This window comes from Coregonus clupeaformis, chromosome 1 (assembly GCF_020615455.1).
Source record: "Coregonus clupeaformis isolate EN_2021a chromosome 1, ASM2061545v1, whole genome shotgun sequence".
Lineage (NCBI taxonomy): Eukaryota > Metazoa > Chordata > Actinopteri > Salmoniformes > Salmonidae > Coregonus > Coregonus clupeaformis.
In genome coordinates, this window is record NC_059192.1 from 88205946 (window position 1) to 88231414 (window position 25469).

The following is a 25469-nucleotide window of genomic DNA, read 5'->3' on the forward strand; positions in this document are numbered from 1 at the left end:
AGGAGGATACTTCTGAAGTAAGGACTGTACTCTGTGGGGATCTCAATCTTCATCACAGAGTCCCAATACAGATAATCTGCAGACGGCGGAGACGCCCAGATAACATGGAGCTGCCTGCGTACCTGCCTGCCATTGGACATGCTGATCAGACCACCACCTCCGCTGACCATCTAGGTATGAGCTTCCAGATCCTCTCATGACAGCGGCTGTCCATCTGGAGGTTTTAGGAAGCACTCAAACAGACTTGATTTATCTGCTGTTGTAGCCTATATCTCTTTAAATAAATGCTTGTTGGTTATTTTACTTAACAAGCGCTTTGAGATTCTGTCTGTAATGAAAAGCACTATCTAAGTTAAATAAATTATTATAACTCCTCAATAACATGGGCCTCAACTACAGTTCTGCCTCTACCAACCAACCTCAGGGGTGCATCAGTGATGTGAAACTTTCTGAACATCGATAGTAGATAGAATAGGGAATTGTGTCAGCTCTAGTCATTCTATTTCTGACAGACAATCATATCTGAACATTCTGTAACGTTCAATCCCCCTGAACAGACCCCAGCCCTGCAATCCTCCTGAACAGACCACAGCCCTGCAATCCTCCAGAACAGACCCCAGCCCTGCAATCCTCCAGAACAGACCCCAGCAATCCTTCAGAACAGACCCCATCCCTGCAATCCTCCTGAACAGACCCCAGCCCTGCAATCCTCCAGAACAGACCCCAGCCCTGCAATCCTCCAGAACAGACCCCAGCCCTGCAATCCTCCAGAACAGACCCCAGCCCTGCAATCCTCCAGAACAGACCCCAGCCCTGCAATCCTCCAGAACAGACCCCAGCCCTGCAATCCTCCAGAACAGACCCCAGCCCTGCAATCCTCCAGAACAGACCCCAGCCCTACAATCCTCCAGAACAGACCCCTACAATCCTCCAGAACAGACCCCAGCCCTACAATCCTCCACTTACATCAACACTTCTGTTTAGTACTGTGTAACTCACACTAAACGTATGAATCCTGTGTCCCAGCCTAGAAGACACACACGATGCAGACAAACTATCTCAAACGCAGCGACACACACACATACACGTCACATTATACTTTGGTTTGGAAGCAATAAAGCTTCACTCAGTGAGATATAATAAATAACACTATATACCTCTGAATTATCATCCATCAAAATAACACGTTGGTCATGTCATCATCCATGAAAATAACACGTTGGTCATGTCATCATCCATCAAAATAACATGTTGGTCATATCATCATCCATCAAAATAACACGTTGGTCATGTCATCATCCATCAAAATAACACGTTGGTCATGTCATCATCCATCAAAATAACACGTTGGTCATGTCATCATCCATCAAAATAACACGTTGGTCATGTCATCATCCATCAAAATAACACGTTGGTCATGTCATCATCCATCAAAATAACACGTTGGTCATGTCATCATCCATCAAAATAACACGTTGGTCATGTCATCATCCATCAAAATAACACGTTGGTCATGTCATATTAAGTAGTGTATCCAATTGGTGTTTAAATAATATACCAGCTTCTTCCTCTCTCCAAGATACAGTATAAAGTGAAGTTTAGTGGGTAAACACTTAAATCTGAATACAGTCTAACAAAGTGAAGTTCTCTTTTTGGAACTGAAGTCTCTTTCCATCACAAAGGCTGTGTCCCAAATAGCACCCTATTGCCTATATACATTTTAGTCATTTAGCAGATGCTCTTATCCAGTGCATACATCTTCATACTTTTTCATACTGGTCCCCCGTGGGAATCAAACCCACAACCCTTGCGTTGCAATCGCCATGCTCTACCAACAGCCACACGGGACCATAGTTCACTACTTTGACCAGAGCCCTATTGTCAAGTGTAGAGCACTATACAGCACTGAATAGGGAAAAGGGTGCCCTTTGGGACACACACAATTGTTAGGTCTTGGTTTGTGGAGAGGGTGAGAGACAGAGGGTTAAATACATTACGGCACAACGAAGCAAAAAACGTTTTGCAACAGAAAACTATAACCAGCATTTCTTATTGGACAAGTTTAGGTAGTACCTCCCTGTTTGAATCCATTTTCTTCCGTTTGATACCCAATGAATAGGACCCTGCTGATCGCCATGTCAGAGGTGTTAAGCCCCAGTAATGTTGTAGACATACAGAGGTCTGACTCTCAGCCTAACCAGGTCTAGGAGTAGGATGGGAGAGGTGTTGCGCTCCAGGCGATCTGTCTCTTCCATGCCATGCTGGAGGAACCAATCTCAGGAGGAAGTAAAGCTCTGTATCCACCGTGGGTAGTAGGAAGATCTCCCATGTTACTCCATCTTGGACATTTCATATTTTGTAGTCATGATTTCCTGGTTAAGGAATACAGAGAATATATTATATATTTTTCTCTAATATCATAGTGGCTGTACATTTAATATTGCCATCTGAGAATTTTATAGCATTATATGATATGCACAGTAAAGTAAACCATATACACTGAGTGTACAAAACATTAGGAATGCCTTCCTAATATTGAGTTGCACCACCTTCCCTTTTGCCCTCAGAACAGCCTCAATTCGTCGGGGCATGGACTCTACAAGGTGTCTCAAGCGTTCCACAGGAATGCTGGCCCATGTTGACTCCAATGCTTCCCACAGTTGTCTGGATGTCCTTTGGGTGGTGGACCATTCTTGAAACACACGGGAAACTGTTGAGTGTGAAAAACCCAGCAGCATTGCAGTTCTTGACACAACCCGGTGCGCCTGGCACCTACTACCATAACCTGTTCAAACGCACAAATGTTTTGTCTTGCCCATTCACCCTCTGAATGGCACACATACACAATCCATGTCTCAATTGTCTCAAGGCTTAAAAATCCTTCTTTAACCCGTCTCTGATATTTTGCCATTGACAGAAATGACCCATTGTGTTAAAAAATAAACATACCTCATCTGAGTCGAGAAGGACAGGCAACGCTCTACAATGGAGGAGGAAAAGGAGGACAAAACATGTGTTTTTATACAACCACCACCTAATAATGGTGACCACTTTAAACCAGGGTTTCCCAAACTCTGTCCTTGCAACCCCAAGGGGTGCACGTTTTGGTTTTTGCCCTACCACTACACAGCTGATTCAAATAATCAAAGCTTGATGATTAGTTGGTTATTTGAATCAGCTGTGTAGTGCTAGGGCAAAAACCAAAACATGCACCCGGGGGGGCCCCAGGCCGAGTTTGGGAAACGCTGCTATAAACACACCTGCTATTTTGGTGTTGATAAAAGTATTTCTCGATAAGTGATGCTTACACGTCTGTTAGAGAGGTAGGAATGTTCTCTTCCACCCACTTCAAGTCTTCATCCTGGACAGGTGGGAAAGAGAAGAGAACTACTCAACGCTGTCCCCTGTTGTTAGAACTCAGTCATGTCATTCACTATACTACAAATACTGAAAAAAAACATAAAACGCAACAATTTCAACGATTTTACTGAGTTACAGTTCATAGAAGGAAATCAGTCAATTGAAATAAATAAATTAGTCCCTAATTTATGGATTTTACATGACTGGGCAGAGGCGCAGCCATGGGTGGGCCTGGGAGGGCATAGGCCCACCCATTAGGGAGCCAGTTACACCCACTGGGGACGCAGGCCCAGCCAATCAGAATGAGTTTTTCCCCACAAAAGGGCTTTATTACAGACAGAAATACTCCTCAGTTTCATTAGCTGTCCGGGTAGCTGGTCTCAGACGATCCCGCAGGTGAAGAAGCTGGATGTGGAGATCCTGGGCTGGAGTGGTTACACGTGGTCTGCGGTTGTGAGGCCAGTCGGACGTAGTGCCAAATTCTCTAAAACGACGGAGGCGGCTTATGGTAGAGAAATTAACATTAAATTGTCTAGCAACAGCTCTGGTGGACCTTCCTGCAGTCAGCATGCCAATTGCACACTTCCTCAAAACTTGAGACATCTGTGGCATTATGTTGTGACAAAACTACACATTTTAGAGTGGCCTTTTAATGTCCCCAGCACAAGGTACACCTGTGTAATGATCATGTTTTATCAGCTTCTTGATATGCCACACCCGTCAGGTGGATTGTTTCTCTTGACAAAGGAAAAATGCTCACTAACAGGGATGCAAACAAATTTGTGCACAACATTTGAGAGAAATAAGCTTTTTGTGTGTATGGAACATTTCTGGGATCTTTTATTTCAGCTCATGAAACATGGGACCAACACTTTACATGTTGCGTTTATATTTGTGTTCAGTATATACAGTAGATGTTAATTTGTTCTGCTGGGGGGTTGAATTGGATCACAGGTTAATATGTCAAGTCACAGTAAACACATGTGTAGTTAACTTAAAGTGGAACTTTATCGACTGACAGAAAAGGTTGGCTTGTTGGTATGCTGCATTTCTGTGTCGTGTTCATATTGATTGTATAATTGGAAACTGACTCTGCCTTTCTTAATTTCCCCATAGGGAATAAATCAAGTTGTATTAATTGAATTGAAGGTTTGACACTAACCGGGTTGGATCCTGAAGGCTTGGCTGAGCCGTTCATTTCACTCTTGGAGTTGGTGGCTCTCAGCTTTATGCCATCAGCTGTGATGAAACACAGAGAGAATGAGCACCAACGTTCAGACACATGACCACTAAAGAGGATAAACATAAAAACAGACTACTTGTACAGTACCTAAATTAGCTGACACCAGGAACTCCTCAATCTCCTCATCGTCAGAGTCATCCATCAGAGGAGTGAACGCATATCTGAGGAGAACAAAGGAAACATTATGAACAGTTAAAGCCTTAAATTGTTAGAAAGCTCCAGAACATTTAGAGAAAGGCTGTTTAAGTTTGTTCCCTCTGTGAAGCTTTGAAGAGTGGAAAGGTGAGTCTCCCTGACTGACTGTTGGTGGTTGTGGACTACAGGAAAAAGAGGACCAAGCACGCCCCCATTCTCATTGATGGGGCTGTAGTCGAGCAGGTTGAGAGCTTCAAGTACCTTGGTGTCCACATCACCAACAAACTAACATGGTCCAAACACCAAGACAGTCGTGAAGAGGGTACGACAAAGCCTATTCACCCACAGGAGACTGAAAAGATTTGGCATGGGTCCTCAGATCCTCAAAAACGTATACAGCTGCACCATCGACAGCATCCTGACTAGTTGCATCACTGCCTGATATGGCAACTGCTCGGCCTGCGACCGCAAGGCACTTCAGAGGGTTGTGCGTACGGCCCAGTACGTCACTGGGTCCAAGCTTCCTGCCATCCAGGACCTCTATACCAGGCGGTGTCAGAGAAAGGGCCTCAAAATTGACTCCAGCCACCCTAGCCATAGACTGTTCTCTCTGCTACCGCACGGCAAGCGGTACCGGAGCACCAAGTCTAGGTCAAAAAGGCTTATAATCAGCTTCTACCCCCAAGCCATAGGATTCCTGAACAGCTAATCAAATGGCTACCCGGACTATTTGCATTTTGACCCCAACTTGTACGTTGCTGCTACTCTCTGTTTATTATCTATGCATAGTCACTTTAACTCTACCAACATGTACATATTACCTCAATTACCTTGACTAACCTGTGCCCCTGCACATTGACTCTGTACCGGTACCCCCTGTATATAGCCTCCCTACTGTTATTTCACATTGACTCTGTACCGGTAACCCCTGTATATAACCTCCCGCACACACACCCACACCCACACCCCTTGAACCTCACCTCTGGTTGTTAGCAGAGGGTCTCCATAAGAACATGATAACCAGCAGTATGATAGAGAACAGGAACCTCCAGAAGGCATCATCTACCCACAGCTCCACCCAGTCCTGTTATATAGAATGATACAAACAATATGTCAGCCATGATACTGTTCAATTCATGACCCAATATGGCTGTCTTGAGTTGGCATTATTTACAATACATTAGCCATGAGGATTCAATACTGTTGATTCAATGTCTTAAAAGTCCTGAACAGTGAAAATCTTGTTTTTCATCAAATTGGATGATATTTGGATGAAACCAGTACCAGTTCAAAGAAGTTCCTGCTTTATGCAACGCCACATAAAGCAGGAAATGTAATACACCAATGGTAGCATCTTATCTTTACTAATTTAAATATGTTCCGCCTTAAAACCGTCATGACGTGCGCCTACACCTTGCTTTGTTTACAAACCGGTCCCGTGTGGGTTGTGGGTTCGATTCCCACGGGGGACCAGTACGGGGGGAAAAGTATGAAAATGTATGCACTCACTACTCTAAGTGGCTCTGGATAAGATCATCTGCTAAATGACTAAAATGTCAAATGTGAACCTCAAGTAGAACTTACGACCAATGATACTGGTAACCTTTCATCTGTTGTGTGACTTAGCTACAGTTGGTGTAGCTAGTGTTGATGTAGCTACAGTTGGTGTAGCTAGTGTTGATGTAGCTACAGTTGATATAGCTAGTGTTGATGTAGCTACAGTTGGTGTAGCTAGTGTTGATGTAGCTACAGTTGGTGTAGCTAGTGTTGATGTAGCTACAGTTGGTGTAGCTAGTGTTGATGTAGCTACAGTTGGTGTAGCTAGTGTTGATGTAGCTACAGTTGATATAGCTAGTGTTGATGTAGCTAGAGTTGATATAGCTAGTGTTGATGTAGCTAGAGTTGATATAGCTAGTGTTGATGTAGCTACAGTTGATATAGCTAGTGTTGATGTAGCTACAGTTGATGTAGCTAGTGTTGATGTAGCTAGAGTTGGTGTAGCTAGTGTTGATGTAGCTACAGTTGGTGTAGCTATTGTTGATGTAGCTACAGTTGGTGTAGCTAGTGTTGATGTAGCTAGAGTTGATATAGCTAGTGTTGATGTAGCTAGAGTTGATATAGCTAGTGTTGATGTAGCTAGTGTTGATGTAGCTAGTGTTGATGTAGCTAGTGTTGATGTAGCTAGTGTTGATGTAGCTACAGTTGGTGTAGCTAGTGTTGATGTAGCTACAGTTGATATAGCTAGTGTTGATGTAGCTAGTGTTGATGTAGCTACAGTTGATATAGCTAGTGTTGATGTAGCTAGTGTTGATGTAGCTAGTGTTGATGTAGCTACAGTTGGTGTAGCTAGTGTTGATGTAGCTACAGTTGGTGTAGCTAGTGTTGATGTAGCTACAGTTGATGTAGCTAGAGTTGATGTAGCTAGTGTTGATGTAGCTACAGTTGGTGTAGCTATTGTTGATGTAGCTACAGTTGGTGTAGCTAGTGTTGATGTAGCTAGAGTTGATATAGCTAGAGTTGATATAGCTAGTGTTGATGTAGCTAGTGTTGATGTAGCTAGTGTTGATGTAGCTAGTGTTGATGTAGCTACAGTTGGTGTAGCTAGTGTTGATGTAGCTACAGTTGGTGTAGCTAGTGTTGATGTAGCTACAGTTGATATAGCTAGTGTTGATGTAGCTAGTGTTGATGTAGCTACAGTTGATATAGCTAGTGTTGATGTAGCTAGTGTTGATGTAGCTAGTGTTGATGTAGCTACAGTTGGTGTAGCTAGTGTTGATGTAGCTACAGTTGGTGTAGCTAGTGTTGATGTAGCTACAGTTGATATAGCTAGTGTTGATGTAGCTAGTGTTGATGTAGCTACAGTTGGTGTAGCTAGTGTTGATGTAGCTACAGTTGGTGTAGCTAGTGTTGATGTAGCTACAGTTGGTGTAGCTAGTGTTGGTGTAGCTACAGTTGGTGTAGCTAGTATTGATGCAGCTACAGTTGGTGTAGCTAGTGTTGATGTAGCTACAGTTGGTGTAGCTAGTTTTGATGTAGCTACAGTTGATGTAGCTACAGTTGGTGTAGCTAGTGTTGATGTAGCTACAGTTGGTGTAGCTAGTGTTGGTGTAGCTACAGTTGGTGTAGCTAGTATTGATGCAGCTACAGTTGGTGTAGCTAGTGTTGATGTAGCTACAGTTGGTGTAGCTAGTGATGATGTAGCTACAGTTGGTGTAGCTAGTGTTGATGTAGCTAGTGTTTATGTAGCTAGTGTTGATGCAGCTACAGTTGGTGTAGCTAGTGTTGATGCAGCTACAGTTGGTGTAGCTAGTGTTGATGTGGCTACAGTTGGTGTAGCTAGTGTTGATGTGGCTACAGTTGGTGTAGCTAGTGCTGATGTGGCTACAGTTGGTGTAGCTAGTGTTGATGTAGCTACAGCTTGAGTAGCTTGGGTCATTGTATTATGGGTGATGTTTTGTTCATAACTGTGCGGAACCTTTAAGAAATGCACAGAGCACTCAAACCTTGATCCAAAGAACCTGGATCACACACAACTGGACCATTTCTAGAAGACATACTCACAGATTGACAGTCGGCTAGTCTGAATTTTTTTGTCGTCCACACCATGAAAACGATTGAAGCTGAAGGTGGGAAAAAATACAACCAAAACTGCATCAGACCATTTCCATTAAATTGTGAAACTTTAATTTAGAATAGTTTGTCAACACTTTCTATGAACTAGGCTACATACGTATAACAATTCATAACGTTGTTCATAATGCCTTATACAGTGCATTCGGAAAGAAATCAGACCCCTTGACTTTTTGCATATTTTGTTACATTACAGCCTCATCAATCTACACACAATACCCCATAATGACAAAGCAAACACAGTAGATTTTTTGGTGCTAATTTATTACAAATTAAAAACTGAAATATCACATTTACATAAGTATTCAGACCCTTCACGCAGTACTTTGTTGAAGCACCTTTGGCAGCGATTACAGCCTTGAGACTTCTTGGGTATGACGCTACAAGCTTGGCACACCTGTATTTGGGCAGTTTCTCCCATTCTTCTCTGCAGATCCTCTCAAACTCTGTCAGGTTGGATGGGGAGAGTCGCTCCACAGCTGTTTTCAGGTATCTCCAGAAATGTTTGATCGGGATCAAGTCCGGACTCTGGCTGGGCCACGCAAGGACATTCAGAGACTTGTCCCAAAGCCACTCCTGTGTTGTCTTGGCTGTGTGCTTAGGGTCGTTGAGCTATTGGAAGGTGAACCTTCACCCAAGTCTGAGGTCTTGAGTGCTCTGGAGCAGGTTTTCATCAATGAGCTCTGTACTTTGCTCCATTCATCTTTCCCTTGATCCTGACTAGTCTCCCAGTCCCTGCCGCTGAAAAACATCCCCACAGCATGATGCTGCCACCACCATGCTTCACAGTAGGGATGGTGCCAGGTTTCATACAGACGTGACTCTTGGCATTCAGGCCAAAGAGTTCGATCTTGGTTTCATCAGACCAGAGAATCTTGTTTCTCATGGTCTGAGTCCTTTAGGTGCCTTTTGGCAAACTCCAAGCAGGCTGTCATGTGCCTTTTTCTGAGGAGTGGCTTCTGTCTGGCCACTCTACCATAAAGGCCTGATTGGTGGAGTGCTGCAGAGATGGTTGTCCTTCTGGAAGGTTCTCCCATCTCCACAGAGGAACTCTGGAGCTCTGTCAGAGTGACCATCAGGGCCCTTCTCCCCAGATTGCTCAGTTTGGCCGGGCGGCCAGCTCTAGGAAGTCTTGGTGGTTCCAAACTTCTTCCATTTAAGAATGATGGAGGTACCCTTCCCCAGATCTGTGCCTAGACACAATCCTGTCTCTGAGCTCTACGGACAATTCCTTCGACCTCATGGCTTGATTTTTGCTCTGACGTGCACTGTCAACTGTGGGACCTTATATAGACAGGTGTGGCCTTTCCAAATCATGTCCATTCAATTGAATTGACCACAGGTGGACTCCAATCAAGTTGAAGAAACATCTCAAGGATGATCAATGGAAACAGGATGCACCTGAGCTCAATTTCGAGTCTCATAGCAAAGGGTCTGAATACTTACGTAAATTAGGTATTTCAGTTTTTTATTTTTAATACATTTGCAAGAATGTCTAATAACCTGTTTTTGCTTTGTCATTATAGGGTATTGTGTGTAGATTGATGAGGGAAAACAATTATTTTATCCATTCTAGAATAAGGCTGTAACGTAACAAAATGTGGAAAAAGTCAAGGGGTCTGAATACTTTCCGACACTCATGAACGATAAAAACATGAAAATAGTATTCCTGGCTGTACATCAATTTAACAACGTACTCACCTATAATAGCGAAGATGAGTGTGTTAGTGAAGTGCCTGTAGAGAGACAGCTTCACTGGGTTTCTCCTCAGCTTCAGTGTCTTTAAGGTTTGAGCCAGGCTCACAAATATGTTAGGAGGGAGTCAAGGAAACAACGGCTGGGCTACACAGTATGTAACTAACAGACCTAATGAATGAGACTGAATCATGGAAGAACCTAGCAAAATCAGCAGGGATAACAACATGCAAGGTGTACAGATGATGCCCCAGGTAGGGATAGGGGCCACTACTAGATATCTACTATTAGACTTTCAGGTCAGCTAGCTGTGAGTTAGCTAGCTAGTGGTATAGCATGCAAGAATAGATGATTTGCCCTCATGTAGAGACCCTTTGGATTGGGATTGAACTCTTTGATACAAGAAGGGGAGCCTCAAGCCCAGGGAGGGACAGTGTAGCCCAGGGTAGGGACCAGGGATAGGGGGGCCCCCAGGGGACAGAGTAGCCCAAGGCCCCAGGCTGAGGACCAGTGAAGCCCTGGGTAGGGACCAGGGATAGAGGGGGCCCCCCCAAGGACCCAGGCTGAGGACCAGAGAAGCCCTGTGTAGGGACCAGGGATAGGGGCCCCCCAGGGGACAGAGGAGCCCCAAACAGGGCTATAGGCACACCAAAGGATATCCACCAGCAGAGAGAGGAGTCAAGCAGAGCCAGAGGAATGTTGGCCAACAGAGCCAGGTCAGAGTCTTTCACCTGAGAGAGGAGAGGAGAAGGATGGAGAGAGAGGGTAGATGAGAGAGAAGGTAGATGGGGGGGGAGACAGGGTAGATGGACAGTGGGGGTGAGAAACAGAGGGTAGATGGACGGGGGGGAGGGGGACAGGGTAGATGGACAGGGGGAGACAGGGTAGATGGACAGGGGGGAGGGGAGAGAGAGACAGGGTAGATGGACAGGGTGGGGGGGAGAGACGGGGTCGATGGACGGGGGAGGAGAGAGAGACAGGGGTCGATGGACGGGGGAGAGGGGAGAGAGAGACAGGGTAGATGGACGGGGAGAGAGAGAGAGGGGGAAGATGGACGGGGGAGGGGAGAGAGACGGAATATGGACAGGGGAGAGAGAGACAGGGAAGATGGACAGGGGGGAGACAGGGTAGATGGACGGGGAGGGGGAGAGAGACAGGGTAGATGGACAGGGTGGGGGGAGAGAGACAGGGTAGATGGACGGGGGGAGAGAGAGAAATGGTCGATGGACGGGGGGGGGGGAGAGAGACAGGGGTCGATGGACGGGGAGGGGGAGAGGGAAGATGGACGGGGGGGAGAGACAGGGTAGATGGACGGGGTGGGGGGGAGAGAGACAGGGTAGATGGACAGGGGGAGGGGGGAGAGAAAGGGTAGATGGACAAGAGGGGGGAGGGGAGAGAGAGACAGGGTAGATGGACAGGGTGGGGGGGAGAGAGACAGGGTAGATGGACAGGGGGAGGGAGAGAGGGTAGATGGACGGGGGGAGGGAGAGACAGGGTAGATGGACAGGGTGGGGGAGAGAGAGAGACAGGGGTAAATGGACAGGGTGGGGGGGGAGAGAGACAGGGTCGATGGACAGGGTGGGAGGGAGAGAGAGACAGGGTCGATGGACGGGGGAGGGGGGAGAGAGACAGGGTCGATGGACGGGGGAGAGAGAGACATGGTAGATGGACGGGGAGAGAGAGACAGGGAAGATGGACGGGGGGAGAGAGAGACAGGGTAGATGGACGGGGGTGGGGGAGAGAGACAGGGTAGATGGACAGGGTGGGGGGAGAGAGACAGGGTAGATGGACAGGGGGAGAGAGAAAGGGTCGATGGACGGGGGAGGGGAGAGAGAGACAGGGTCGATGGACGGGGGAGGGGGAGAGGGAAGATGGACGGGGGGGAGAGACAGGGTAGATGGACGGGGGGAGAGAGACAGGGTAGATGGACGGGGTGGGGGGAAGAGAGACAGGGTAGATGGACAGGGTGGGGGGAGAGAGACAGGGTAGATGGACAGGGTGGGGGAAGAGAGAGACAGGGTAGATGGACGGGGGGAGAGAGAGACAGGGAAGATGGACGGGGAGAGAGAGACAGGGGTAGATGGACGGGGTGGGGGGAGACAGGGTAGATGGACGGGGGGGGGGGGAGAGAGACAGGGTAGATGGACAGGGTGGGAGGGAGAGAGAGACAGGGTCGATGGACGGGGGAGGGGGAGAGAGACAGGGTCGATGGACGGGGGAGAGAGAGACATGGTAGATGGACGGTGGGAGAGAGAGACAGGGAAGATGGAGGGGGTGGGGGGAGAGAGACAGGGTAGATGGACAGGGTGGGGGGGAGAGAGACAGGGTAGATGGACGGGGGGAGAGAGAGAAATGGTCGATGGACGGGGGAGGGGGAGAGGGAAGATGGACGGGGGGGAGAGGGAAGATGGACGGGGGGGAGAGAGACAGGGTAGATGGACGGGGTGGGGGGGAAGAGAGACAGGGTAGATGGACAGGGTGGGGGGAGAGACAGGGTAGATGGACAGGGTGGGGGGGAGAGAGAGACAGGGTAGATGGACAGGGTGGGGGAGAGAGAGACAGGGTAGATGAACGGGGGTGGGGGGGGAGAGAGAGACAGGGTAGATGGACGGGGTGGGGGGAGGGAGAGACAGGGTAGATGGACGGGGGAGAGAGAGACAGGGTAGATGACAGGGTGGGGGGAGAGAGAGACAGGGTAGATGGACAGGGTGGGGGGAGAGACAGGGTAGATGGACAGGGTGGGGGGAGAGAGACAGGGTAGATGGACGGGGGAGGGGGGAGAGAGAGACAGGGTAGATGGACGGGGGAGGGGGAGAGAGAGACAGGGTAGATGGACAGGGTGGGGGGAGAGACAGGGTAGATGGACAGGGTGGGGGGAGAGAGACAGGGTAGATGGACAAGAGGGGGAGAGAGACAGGGTAGATGGACGGGGGAAGAGAGAGATAGGGTAGATGGACGGGTGGGAGAGAGAGACAGGGTAGATGGACGGGGGAGGGGGGAGAGAGACAGGGTAGATGGACAGGGTGGGGGGCGAGACAGGGTAGATGGACAGGGTAGGGGGAGAGAGACAGGGTAGATGGACAGGGTGGGGGGAGAGAGACAGGGTAGATGGACAAGAGGGGGAGAGAGACAGGGTAGATGGACGGGGGAGGGGGGAGAGAGAGAGGGTAGATGGACGGGGTAGGGGGAGAGAGAGACAGGGTAGATGGACAGGGTGGGGGGAGAGACAGGGTAGATGGACAGGGTGGGGGAGAGAGACAGGGTAGATGGACAGGGTGGGGGGAGAGAGACAGGGTAGATGGACGGGGGAGGGGGAGAGAGACAGGGTAGATGGACGGGGGAGGGGGAGAGAGAGACAGGGGTAGATGGACAGGGTGGGGGGCGAGACAGGGTAGATGGACAGGGTAGGGGGGAGAGAGACAGGGTAGATGGACAGGGTGGGGGAGAGAGACAGGGTAGATGGACAAGAGGGGGAGAGAGACAGGGTAGATGGACGGGGAGGGGGGAGAGAGAGACAGGGTAGATGGACGGGGGAGGGGGGAGAGAGAGACAGGGTAGATGGACAGGGTGGGGGGGAGAGACAGGGTAGATGGACAGGGTGGGGGAGAGAGACAGGGTAGATGGACAGGGTGGGGGGAGAGAGACAGGGTAGATGGACGGGGAGGGGGAGAGAGACAGGGTAGATGGACGGGGGAGGGGGGAGAGAGAGACAGGGTAGATGGACGGGGGGAGGGGAGAGACAGGGTAGATGGACAGGGTGGGGGAGAGAGACAGGGTAGATGGACAGGGTGGGGGGAGAGAGACAGGGTAGATGGACAAGAGGGGGGAGAGAGACAGGGTAGATGGACGGGGGAAGAGAGAGATAGGGTAGATGGACGGGTGGGGAGAGAGAGACAGGGTAGATGGACGGGGAGGGGGAGAGAGAGACAGGGTAGATGGACAGGGTGGGGGGGAGAGACAGGGTAGATGGACAGGGTGGGGGGAGAGAGACAGGGTAGATGGACAGGGTGGGGGAGAGAGACAGGGTAGATGGACAAGAGGGGGAGAGAGACAGGGTAGATGGACGGGGAAGAGAGAGATAGGGTAGATGGACGGGGGAGAGAGAGACAGGGTAGATGGACAGGGTGGGGGGAGAGAGACAGGGTAGATGGACAGGGTGGGGGGAGAGAGACAGGGTAGATGGACAGGGTGGGGGGAGAGAGACAGGGTAGATGGACAAGAGGGGGGAGAGAGACAGGGGAGATGGACGGGGGAAGAGAGAGATAGGGTAGATGGACGGGTGGAGAGAGAGAGACAGGGTAGATGGACGGGGGAGGGGGGAGAGACAGGGTAGATGGACGGGGGAGGGGGAGAGAGAGACAGGGTAGATGGACGGGGGAGGGGGGAGAGAGAGACAGGGTAGATGGACGGGGTGGGGGGAGAGACAGGGTAGATGGACAGGGTGGGGGAGAGAGACAGGGTAGATGGACAAGAGGGGGGAGAGAGACAGGGTAGATGGACGGGGGAAGAGAGAGATAGGGTAGATGGACGGGGGGAGAGAGAGACAGGGTAGATGGACAGGGTGGGGGGAGAGAGACAGGGTAGATGGACAGGGTGGGGGGAGAGAGACAGGGTAGATGGACAGGGTGGGGGGAGAGAGACAGGGTAGATGGACAGGGTGGGCGGAGAGAGACAGGGTAGATGGACAAGAGGGGGGAGAGAGACAGGGTAGATGGACGGGGGAAGAGAGAGATAGGGTAGATGGACGGGTCGGAGAGAGAGACAGGGTAGATGGACGGGGGAGAGAGAGACAGGGTAGATGGACGGGGAGGGGGAGAGAGAGACAGGGTAGATGGACGGGGAGGGGGAAGAGAGAGACAGGGTAGATGGACAGGGTGGGGGAGAGACAGGGTAGATGGACAGGGTGGGGGGAGAGAGACAGGGTAGATGGACAGGGTGGGGGGGAGAGAGACAGGGTAGATGGACAAGAGGGGGAGAGAGACAGGGTAGATGGACGGGGAAGAGAGAGATAGGGTAGATGGACAGGGGGGAGAGAGAGACAGGGTAGATGGACAGGGTGGGGGGAGAGAGACAGGGTAGATGGACAGGGTGGGGGAGAGAGACAGGGTAGATGGACGGGGGAAGAGAGAGATAGGGTAGATGGACAGGGGGGAAAGATAGACAGGGTAGATGGACGGGTAGGAGAGAGAGACAGGGTAGAAGGACAGGGTGGGGGGAGAGAGAGGGTAGATGGACGGGGAGAGAGACAGGGTAGATGGACGGGGGGGTGGGAGAGACAGGGTAGATGGACAGGTGAGGGGAGAGAGAGACAGGGGAAGAAAGTGATGAGTGGGAGAGAGAAAAAAGATAACCTTTCAACAGAGCAGTAAGCAGACTCTTTCAACAGAGCAGTAACCAAAGATAATCACCCAGTGATTGAGTTTACAATATAGGTTTCCAACCCAAACTGTACAAGATACATTATAACCCTAGCACCTACACCTTTAGTGAGACTCATTAGTAAGCAACACCAACAGGTGTCATTCTGTAACACTGATAGACAAGTGATACAGCCAAGTAGGCCATTGTGTTATGATAGACCACTAGAGGTGCATTATGGGGTAATTATTCTTAAAAAGGAAGGATATGAACCAGATGATACAGGAGTCCATCACAGCTAGAACAATGGATGTGATGAGGGTGGGACCATTGTCACGACCCTTCAGTGAATACATACACACGTACTGAACATAATTCCCATAACTCACACATGAGAAAAACAGCATGCCATCTAGAAATGAAGGTTCACATTCAAAATGCAAGCTCACTGGAGGTAAGCAAGCTCAGGAATACTCCTTACCCCAGTGATCCTAAGCACACCTTCGATGGCAGCAAAGGCAAAGTACAGCACACCTAGCCCCACCACTCTGTGCATCACCGTACCCAGTCGAGGTCTGATGGGAAACACACAGAATTGAGGAAAAATTACTAAATATAGACAGCACGATAAAGTCACTGGGGTCACCTATCAAAGGACAGTGTGTGATGACCTACATTTTCTCAACTTACTTGACTATGCCATATCCCAGACTAACAATAATGACCAGCAGCCGTGCCAGGGTTCTCTTCAGGGCAGAGATGAGCTCAGCAAAGATCAACAGGCCTTGAGCTAAAAACAAACATCCACATTAGAATTAATTCTCTCTCACAAGAGACAGAAAAACGATTTCTTGCTCAGAATAATAACACTCCCTAAACCTCCCACTTGGCCCTAAGCCTTCAATGTTTGCAAATCTGTAGGTAGAATGAATATGGTGGACTCCAACACTACACTGCTGATACCTATCCAGACCGTTCAGATCTGCAAACACTGAAGAGTTAGGGCCAAGGGGAAGTGGTAGGGAGGGAATTGGGACCAGATCAATGTGATCCGCTCCACCATGCTACTATACAGAGGATCTTAGTATTTTCTTTAAACCAGTCATCAGACAGTTAGGTGTAGTTGTAGTAGTGTAGACTTACAAGCTGCCCCGACACCGTTAGTGTTCTCGTACTCAGCACAGAACACAGCCTTCTCCACCATGCCAAGAAAGATGACTCCAGCTATCCAGAACTGGATCCTTAGTAAGTCCTTCCAGTAGCAGGCAGCCCACATGAACCAGAGTAACGCATACAGGATGTACACTGTACACATCACCATGTAGAACTGACAGAGAGAGAAAATATAGGTTCTTCCAGTAGCAGGCTGACCACATGAACCAGAGTAACACGTACACCGTACAGGATGTACACATCACCATGTAGAACTGAGGGAGGGAGACAGGTGTTAAAATAACACACTGTATTTTTCTAAACAAACCACAAGGTCCTGTATGGTTCAGTTAGTAGAGCATGGCACTAGCAACGCCAGGATTGTGTGCTTGATTCGCACAGATGCTTTGGATGAAAGTCTGCTAAATGGCATATATCATTACATGAAGACAACACAAAACCCTGCAAGTGATGAGTGAGTAACACAGGTGTCTGATATCTATGACAATGATTAACCCTACACTGTATATGAGGCTAGAGACAAGCACTAGAAATTAGCTTATAATATATAATAATATATAATATAATATAATATAATATGCCATTTAGCAGACGCTTTTATCCAAAGCGACTTACAGTCATGCGTGCATACATTTTTTTGTGTATGGGTGGTCCCGGGGATTGAACCCACTACCTTTGCGTTACAAGCGCCGTGCTCTACCAGCTGAGCTACAGAGGACCACTTGAGCTCAAAGTGTCATTGATCCCACTGTCGTTTATTCAATGTGTCACTGAATATGTTTAATTGTATGTATACTCACGATCATGAGAGGCCATTCCGTGATGGAGATGTAGCCATGAGTTCCTTTCATTACGACGTTGACTGGAAATATAAAGAGTCTACATCAGCTATCCATAACACGGCAAATAATTAGGGTTACAACACACAACATGGAGCAATGTGATCAAAATGATACAGTAGCCAATGCATTGTCCTTTAAATCATTTTAATTATTTAGGCTGCCTACAGAAACTTAATTTTCTTCTTGGTAAGCCTCACAAGCAAGTTTAAAATCCCAACTATTCAAGAACTGTTTCATGTTCATTAGGGTAGATCACCGCAAAAATTTTGCAACAGAGTTCAGCTAATCACTTCCCGTTTCAGTCAATTCTCTTCTGTTAGTTATGGTGGTCCCTCCCTGTTTCAGTCTGTATTCTTCCATCTAGTGCCTGATGAACACCACCCAGTTAAGGTGCATTGTGGTTAATGTAGTGAACCCACCTGTTAGATTCCAGTTGGCTTCCTGTTTGTTAGACTTAATCACCACCACCAGCAGATAGGGGCCGTCCTTCCACGTGGTGGCGATGACGTCATCTTTAAGTGACACATTGGCGTTCTTCACACCGCCGACTTTGTTGTACTCCTCCATCGTCCATTTTGTGTAGTTTTCGTCGGAGCCCTGGGTAGGATTGAACCAACATTTGCTTTGAAAGGGGGTTATATGCATTATGTAATGTATTTGAAGAACCCATGAAGTTCTGAGAATCGTAAAAGTGATAGCCTGGTCCCAGATCTCTTTGTGTATGCTGCATATGGTCAACAGCAACTCCTATGGTCATTGACAACAACAGTATGAATTTGCAATGTAGCCGAAAGTAAGAGAGTGTGTGTGTAAAAAAAAAAAAAAAGATGCATCATCATAGTGAAACATCATGACCCCATCGTAGCATCTCACCGGTGCTGCCCCTTCCATGGGTGGGACAACTGGCCGTGGTTCTGCCTTGGCTTTCTGAAACAAACAAAGTTGTCATACAGTAAGTTGTCAGTAAGTCAAACACAAAGTTCCAAAACAAATTATTCTTCCCAATATATCCTTTTCAAACTATTGAGGCGACCCGAAAGAAAACGTGGCTTGAATATTTCCTTTTCACACTTTCCTTTTCAGCACAGTTCCAGCAACTATGGAAGAGGAGTAACCTGGCCAGCTCAGTAGTGTGACAAGCCCTGTAATGGAACTCATGTACGTAACCTATAAGCCCTTACATTTAGCATTGGGAAGTATCGCAGGTCATTGTTGCAGGTCAAGGGCTTGTGCTTGTGCTCAATGCATTCCCCTTGTCCTAGAGGGTTAGGATCCATACTCTGTCCTCGACTCAGTGGCGTCCTCTCATACATTTCCTTTAAAGTAATGATTTATATTAATATTCAATGTTTCACATCTTTTTAATACATAAAATAAACCACATTTATTAGTAGTTGAATGTAGGGAGATATACACTACCGTTCAAACGTTTTAGAACACCTGCTCATTCAAGGGTTTTTCTTTATTTTTACTATTTTCTACATTGTAGAATAATAGTGAAGCCATCAAAACTATGAACACATATGGAATCATGTAGTAACCCAAAAAGTGTTAAACAAATCAAAATATACTTTATATTTGAGATTTTTCAAATAGCCACCCTTTGCCTTGATGACAGCTTTGCACACTCTTGGCATTCTCTCAACCAGCTTCACCTGGAATGCGTTTCCAACAGTCTTGAAGGAGTTCCCACATATGCTGAGCACTTGTTAGCTGCTTTTCCTTCACTCTGCGGTCCGACTCATCCCAAACCATCTCAATTTGGTTGAGGTCAGGGGATTGTGGAGGCCAGGTCATCTGATATAGCACTCCTTCTTGGTAAAATAGCCCTTACATAGCCTGGAGGTGTGTTGGTCATAGTCCTGTTGAAAAACAAATTATAGTCCCACTAAGCCCAAACCAGATGGGATGGCGTATCACTGCAGAATGCTGTGGTAGCCATGCTGGTTAAGTGTGCCTTGAATTCTAAATAAATCACAGACAGTGTCACCAGCAAAGCACCCCCATACCATAACACCTCCTCCTCCATGCTTTACGGTGGGAAATACACACGCGGAGATCATCCGTTCACCCACACCGCGTCTCACAAAGACACGGCGGTTGGAACCAAAAATCTCAAATATGGACTCCAGACCAAAGGACACATTTCCACCGGTCTAATGTCCATTGCTCGTGTTTCTTGGCCCAAGCAAGTCTCTTCTTCTTATTGGTGTCCTTTAGCAGTGGTTTCTTTGCAGCAATTCGACCATGAAGGCCTGATTCACAGTCTCCTCTGAACAGTTGATGTTGAGATGTGTCTGTTACTTGAACTCTGTGAAGCATTTACTTGGCCTGCAATTTCGGAGGCTGGTAACTCTAATGAACTTGTCCTCTGCAGTAGAGGTAACACTGGGTCTTCCATTCCTGTGGTGGTCCTCATGAGAGCCAGTTTCAGATTAGTGCTTGATGGTTTTTGTGACTGCACTTGAAGAAACTTTCAAAGTTCTTGACATTTTCCGTACTGACTGACCTTCAAGTCTTAAAATAATGATGGACTGTCGTTTCTCTTTGCTTATTTGAGCTGTTCTTGCCATAATATGGACTTGGTCTTTTACCAAATAGGGCTATCTTCTGTATACCCCCCTACCTTGTCACAACACAACTGATTGGCTCAAACGCATTAAGAAGGAAAGAAATTCCACACATTAACTTTTAAGAAGGCACACCTGTTAATTGAAATGCATTTCAGGTGACTACCTCGTGAAGCTGGTTGAGAAAATGCCAATAGTGTGCAAAGCTGTCATCAAGGCAAAGGGTGGCTATTTGAAAGATGTTTTGGTTACTACATGATTCCATGTGTGTTATTTCATAGTTTTGATGTCTTATTCTACAATGTAGAAAATAGTAAAAATAAAGAAAAACCCTTGAATGAGTAAGTGTTCTAAAACTTTTGACCGGTAGTGTACATTTCCTATGAGCAATGACGGGATTTAAAAACAACTCTTACAGTGCATAGTATAGTCAACTGGTAATTCACACCAACAGCCAAAATGTCTCAGGGTAGTAGGTTGGTGGTCTGTTGATATCCCTCTGGTGGTGTGGAGGCTGTACTTTGGCAAAGTGGGTGGGGTTATATCCTGCCTGGTTGGCCCTGTCAGGGGGTATCGTCGACCCCCCGTCTCAGCCTCCAGTATCTATGCTGCAATAGTCTATGTGCCGAGGGGCTAGGGTTAGTCTGTTATATCTGGTGTTATTCTCCTGTCTTATCCGGTGTCCTGTGTGAATGTAAGTTTGCTCCCTCTAATTCTCTCTCTGTCCCTCTCTCCCTCCCCTCCCGGAGGACCTGAGCCCTAGGACCATGCCTCAGGACTACCTGGCCTGATGACTCCTGGCTGTCCCCAGTGTACCTGGTCGTGATACTGCTCCAGTTTCCACTCTTCTGCCTGTGGCTATGGAACCCTGACCTGTTCACAGGATGTGCTTCCTTGTCCCAGACCTGCTGTTTTCAACTCGCTCTCTCTACCGCACCTGCTATTTCAACCTCTAAATGCCCGGCTATGAAAAGCCAAGTGACATTTACTCCTGACGTACTGACCTGTTGCAACCTCTACAACCACTGTGATTATTATTTGACCCTGCTGGTCATCTATGAACGTTTGAATATCTTGGAGAAAAATCTGGCCTTAATGGCCATGTACTGTTATAATCTCCACCCAGCACAGCCAGAAGGGGACTGGCCACCCCTCAGAGCCTGGTTCCTCTCTAGGTTTCTTCCTATGTTTCTGCCTTCCTAGGGAGTTTTTCCTAGCCACCGTGCTTCTACATCTGCATTGCTTGCTGTTTGGGGTTTTAGGCTGGGTTTCTGTATAGCACTTTGTGACATCTGCTGATTTAAGAAGGGCTTTTTAAATACATTTGATTGATTGATGTGGCACTGCCATAGGAATTCTAAACAAATGAGTCATTATGAAAATGTTCAAGGTATTGATAATGAAAGCTGACTATGGCAAACACTCACTTTCTGCTCCACTCCCACATATGTCAGCCTATAGACATGAAATAGCCTATAACATAGTACTACCTTAGTTTACTTACCTCAATATTATTGAACTCGTTGTGACAGGGGTAGTATTTCAAGTACCATTGAATGGTAAAAGTCACCTCCTCTGGACAACCAAAGGACACAACTAAAAGAGAAACAATCAATTGAAAGAGAAACAATAAATTGTTGTTACCGAGGTAGTTCTTTGGGCGCTTTCATATCCCTTGTATGATCCGGATCCTGGAGCGTTTGGTACTCTGGCTGAAACGAATCCTGGACCTGCGTGAGTAGCGGGTCCAAGATCCAGGACCTGAGTACCAGGTATTGTGACACGGCAGCGTGATCGCATGGAACTTTTTGCCTGTTGTTAACAAGCTAATGTCATGTAGAATGTACGTCTCGCAAATCACACCCTGAAACTGTTATTTTTATGTCTTGTGAAAGTAAAACATTTTGTGGAATTCTCAAACGCTCCAGGAAACCGAACCAAGGTACCGAATTTCATATTTGAAAACGCCCTTAGGTGAGGCATTTTCCATATATAGTATGAGGGCAATTCCATGGTAACGAAATTACGCTGAGATGCATATTTTTTTACAAACAAAAAACATTTATTTAAAAGTTTAACAAACCATACAACTCATTGCACCAGGCCTACTTGTAAGAAATTGACAGAAACATTTACAAAAACACATTTACAGGAAGAATTGTACAGATACAATGTTTGATAAAACTGAGGGAGATTTTACTGTAATTCTGATACCAAAATTTGCATCTGCACAGTTTTTCCAGTATGTGTTATTTTTTTTACGTACTATGTAAATTCTTCAAAGTATTCTTTGAAATCAATGGTTTTTGTTCGGCATACATTTTAAAGTGAAAATTAGGAGTCTCAGCGTAATTTCGTTACTCTGGAATTGCCAATGACAAACCACAATGACAGCAAACATAGGCTAATCTTACCTTTCAATTTGATATCAGTGTTTTTATACATAGATTTCCTCAAAAGCAATGGTCTTGAGGTCTGTGAAGAAGAGGAAACAGTGTTGACATCAGTTAGTTAAACTGAGTGATAGTCAGACCTGACTCTAGCGTAGGCCTAATGCTAGCACTGGAACAAAACCCAGGCACTTGTCTGGGGACGTATGTATCCAGCCTCTCGGAGTAAGAGTGATGATTTAGGATCAGTTTTGCCTTTCAGATTGCAATGAACAGGAATAAATGGGCGGGGGGACCTGATCCTAGATCAGCACTCATTCCTACTCAGACACTTTATATGGGCCCTGGTGACCATTATTGGGAGTCCCTAGGCAGGCAATGGCAGCTCTCACATTACTCTGCAACAGGATATGGTGGTTGACAGACAGACATTTTACCACCTCCATATTAAATTGGGGGTACATCCTAATTAGCCTACCTCTCCTTCCTCCCAAAGTGTGCACTTGTTTACTTCACTGACTTGAAAAGCAAATGGCTGGTAGACACGATGTTTGTCTTACCCCTTCAGTTCATTGGACATTGTAGCTAGCTAGTCTACCAAATAGACTTCTGGCATAGCCTAGTTAGCTACATGTTCTAATCTGGACATTAGCTAGCTTAATGGTTGGTAGACTTCTCTTCTATCGGGGCTAAATGGCAGGCAATGATCTAGCCCAGTACAGTACAGTGGTCTCTCTGTCTGATGTTTGCTTACAAACCGCTAGCTAACGTTATATGTATGTAGTTAGCTGCCTAACCTAGCTGGGATATGTTTGGCCAATACATTAAGAAAACATTTGGGGTAACGTTATATCTATGGTCCAAACTAAAACAGCTAACCTAATTGTCCGAGGTAGCACGTTATATATCATGCTTACTAACCAGATAGTTAGCTAGCTAACCGTAACATTACCTACTTGACAGTGCAATGGCTTGTGCAGATCGATAAAGCCTGAATATGTTCAGGAAAATGCATTATCAATCAATACTGTTAATGTTCCATTTTATGAACAGAAAAACGGCCTTAGGCATGCAAACATACGCTAGCTTGCTAGCCCGGATGAATCGCACTGTTGTTCTAGCTAGTTAGCTCGAATGCTAACGTTAACTTGACAGCTAGCTAAATTGAATCTTTTAAAACTCACATTGACAACTGTAATACTCCATTGTCCCGGTTCTGGCGCTGCCATGACCCCGCTATTTACATCACCTAATAAAGTGATCCCTGTCAAAAGAAGGAGCCAGGGTTTCACTGAGTTAGCCTTGCTGTTCCACGTCCTCACCCGTCCAGAAGCAGCCATGTCTCCAGTAGCTTGAATGTTGCGTGGCTGGCTGGCCAACTCACCTGAGCGGAATAACGTCACACACCTGCGTATCTTTGAGTTGACGTTTTGGCATTAGATGCATTGCACCATACCCTCCTGAGAACCAAGGAAAATATTGTTTTTCCTAATCATATTTTTTGTGATTCAATAACTGTTTAGGGTTAAAAAAAGCATCCTACAATTTCCACATTTTAATTTTAATTTTAATTTTTAATTTTACAGCATGTCCACTGTAGTGGACAACAGGATCATTTGAGTACGAAAAGAGACACATTTGGTAGATACAAATTTTTACAGAGTTCTTACAGATTACAGAGTTTTTATGAACTAAGAATACATACATTTTGGGCTGTAGATTGATTACTATCCAAGAATACAGACATTTTGATTATACAATACACATTAATCATTCTTGAATCCTTTTCCTTACATTTCGCAAGGATAGCTTTACTATTAAAGCTTAACACTTTGTTATGTCCATATCCTTTGATTGGTCCCCTTGAATCCTTTCAGTGTTATTTGAACAATGAACATATAACTAATGTGTAACAGATTTATTTTGGATTTTTTCCTTCTGTCAAACTGAATCCAATCTAGCTTTTTCCTTCACTCTTCATTTTGTTCTTAGTATTTTCTTTGTTAGTGGTGAAAGTCCTGGAAGCAATTTCTTTTTTTGGTAATGCAGAGGAACATCTTGCATTTGGTACATCTCATGTACGTCTTGCTCTTGCAGCCCTTATTTCTGCATCTTTCTGCATGCTTGGTATCCATCATCTCAGGCATGTGCATGGCTCCTAGTCTGCGCACAGATGGCTCTGGTTGTGGGATCCTCATTTTAGATGGTGGCTCATACTCATCCTCACTCTCTTCACAGCTGTTTTCCAGTTCCGGACTCTCCAACAGCTCCTCAGCTAGGAGTAGTTTGAAGTCCAGGTACTGATGTGTGTTCTTGGATGGTCTGTGCAGAGCTTTGCTGTCAGACTGGTATTGTATCCAGGAGTTGGTGATGGCAACATCAAAGAAGTGACTGATCACGCGCGATGTCCACTTCTTGGTCCTGCTTGACATACGATAGAAGCTAAGCATGCGATCACAAAGATCTACGCCACCCATGTTATCATTATACTGCTTAATTACTGCTGGTCTTTTAACCTGGACCAGGTGCTTTTCTTTCTGGGACCATCTGGTACAGATGTCTTCTGGGTCTTTCCCATGTACAGTGGATGCCATGAGCACTGGTTTGTTGTCGAACCATTTTGTGATGGCCAGCTCAGGACTCTTTCTGGCCACTGACACTGATGTTCCTCTCCCCTCTTTTTTCAACTGTTTGTCTACTGGCAGCTGCCACAGCTTTGGGACACGGTTCTTCATTATAGTTCCAGTTGCAGGAAGGCCCTTTGCCAGCAATGCATCCAATAGATCTATGGTTGTGAAGTACCTGTCAAAGAATATGTGGCTTCCTGTTGGAACAGATTCAACCATGCGTAGAACTGCTGCAGCTCCAACTCCTAACCTTTGGACTGTAAAGGTATTCTTCCCTTGGTAGACTTCAAAATCAAGCATCAGACCATTTGGGGATGCAAGGACAAAGACCTTTAGGCCAGTAGGGTTTGGCTTGCCGGGAACATATTGCCTGACTGGACAACGGCCTGTGAATGGGATGATTTGCTCATCAATGCAGACCCTTTCTGGCTTTGCAAGGCTGAGAC

General features: G+C 46.6%; 1 protein-coding gene across 1 annotated transcript; it reads right to left on the reverse strand.

Annotated features, from left to right (window-relative positions):
- Positions 1–1814: 1814 nt before the first annotated feature.
- On the reverse strand, positions 1815–23760 carry LOC121578234 (transmembrane protein 87A). Its single transcript, XM_041892443.1, has 19 exons — positions 23581–23760; positions 22421–22481; positions 21511–21602; positions 18618–18752; positions 18310–18363; positions 17856–18033; positions 17395–17456; positions 16565–16748; positions 16112–16211; positions 15903–15996; positions 10723–10794; positions 10070–10178; positions 8300–8358; positions 5719–5822; positions 4691–4764; positions 4523–4599; positions 3309–3361; positions 2950–2980; positions 1815–2372 (listed from the first exon to the last, which is right to left on the reverse strand). The coding sequence occupies exons 1-19, from the start codon at positions 23734–23736 to the stop codon at positions 2331–2333; spliced, it is 1737 nt and encodes a 578-aa protein (XP_041748377.1). The 5' UTR covers positions 23737–23760; the 3' UTR covers positions 1815–2330.
- Positions 23761–25469: the final 1709 nt, after the last annotated feature.

Excerpts from the sequence above, each read along its gene's own strand:
- LOC121578234 (XM_041892443.1), bottom strand. The coding sequence starts at position 23,736 with ATGGCTGCTTCTGGACGGGTGAGGACGTGGAACAGCAAGGCTAACTCA. Across the intron at positions 22,482-23,580 it reads GGAGTATTACAGTTGTCAAT|ACCTCAAGACCATTGCTTTT; the intron begins GTGAGTTTTAAA and ends TCTTCTTCACAG. Across the intron at positions 21,603-22,420 it reads CACTGATATCAAATTGAAAG|TTGTGTCCTTTGGTTGTCCA; the intron begins GTAAGATTAGCC and ends TTTCTCTTTTAG.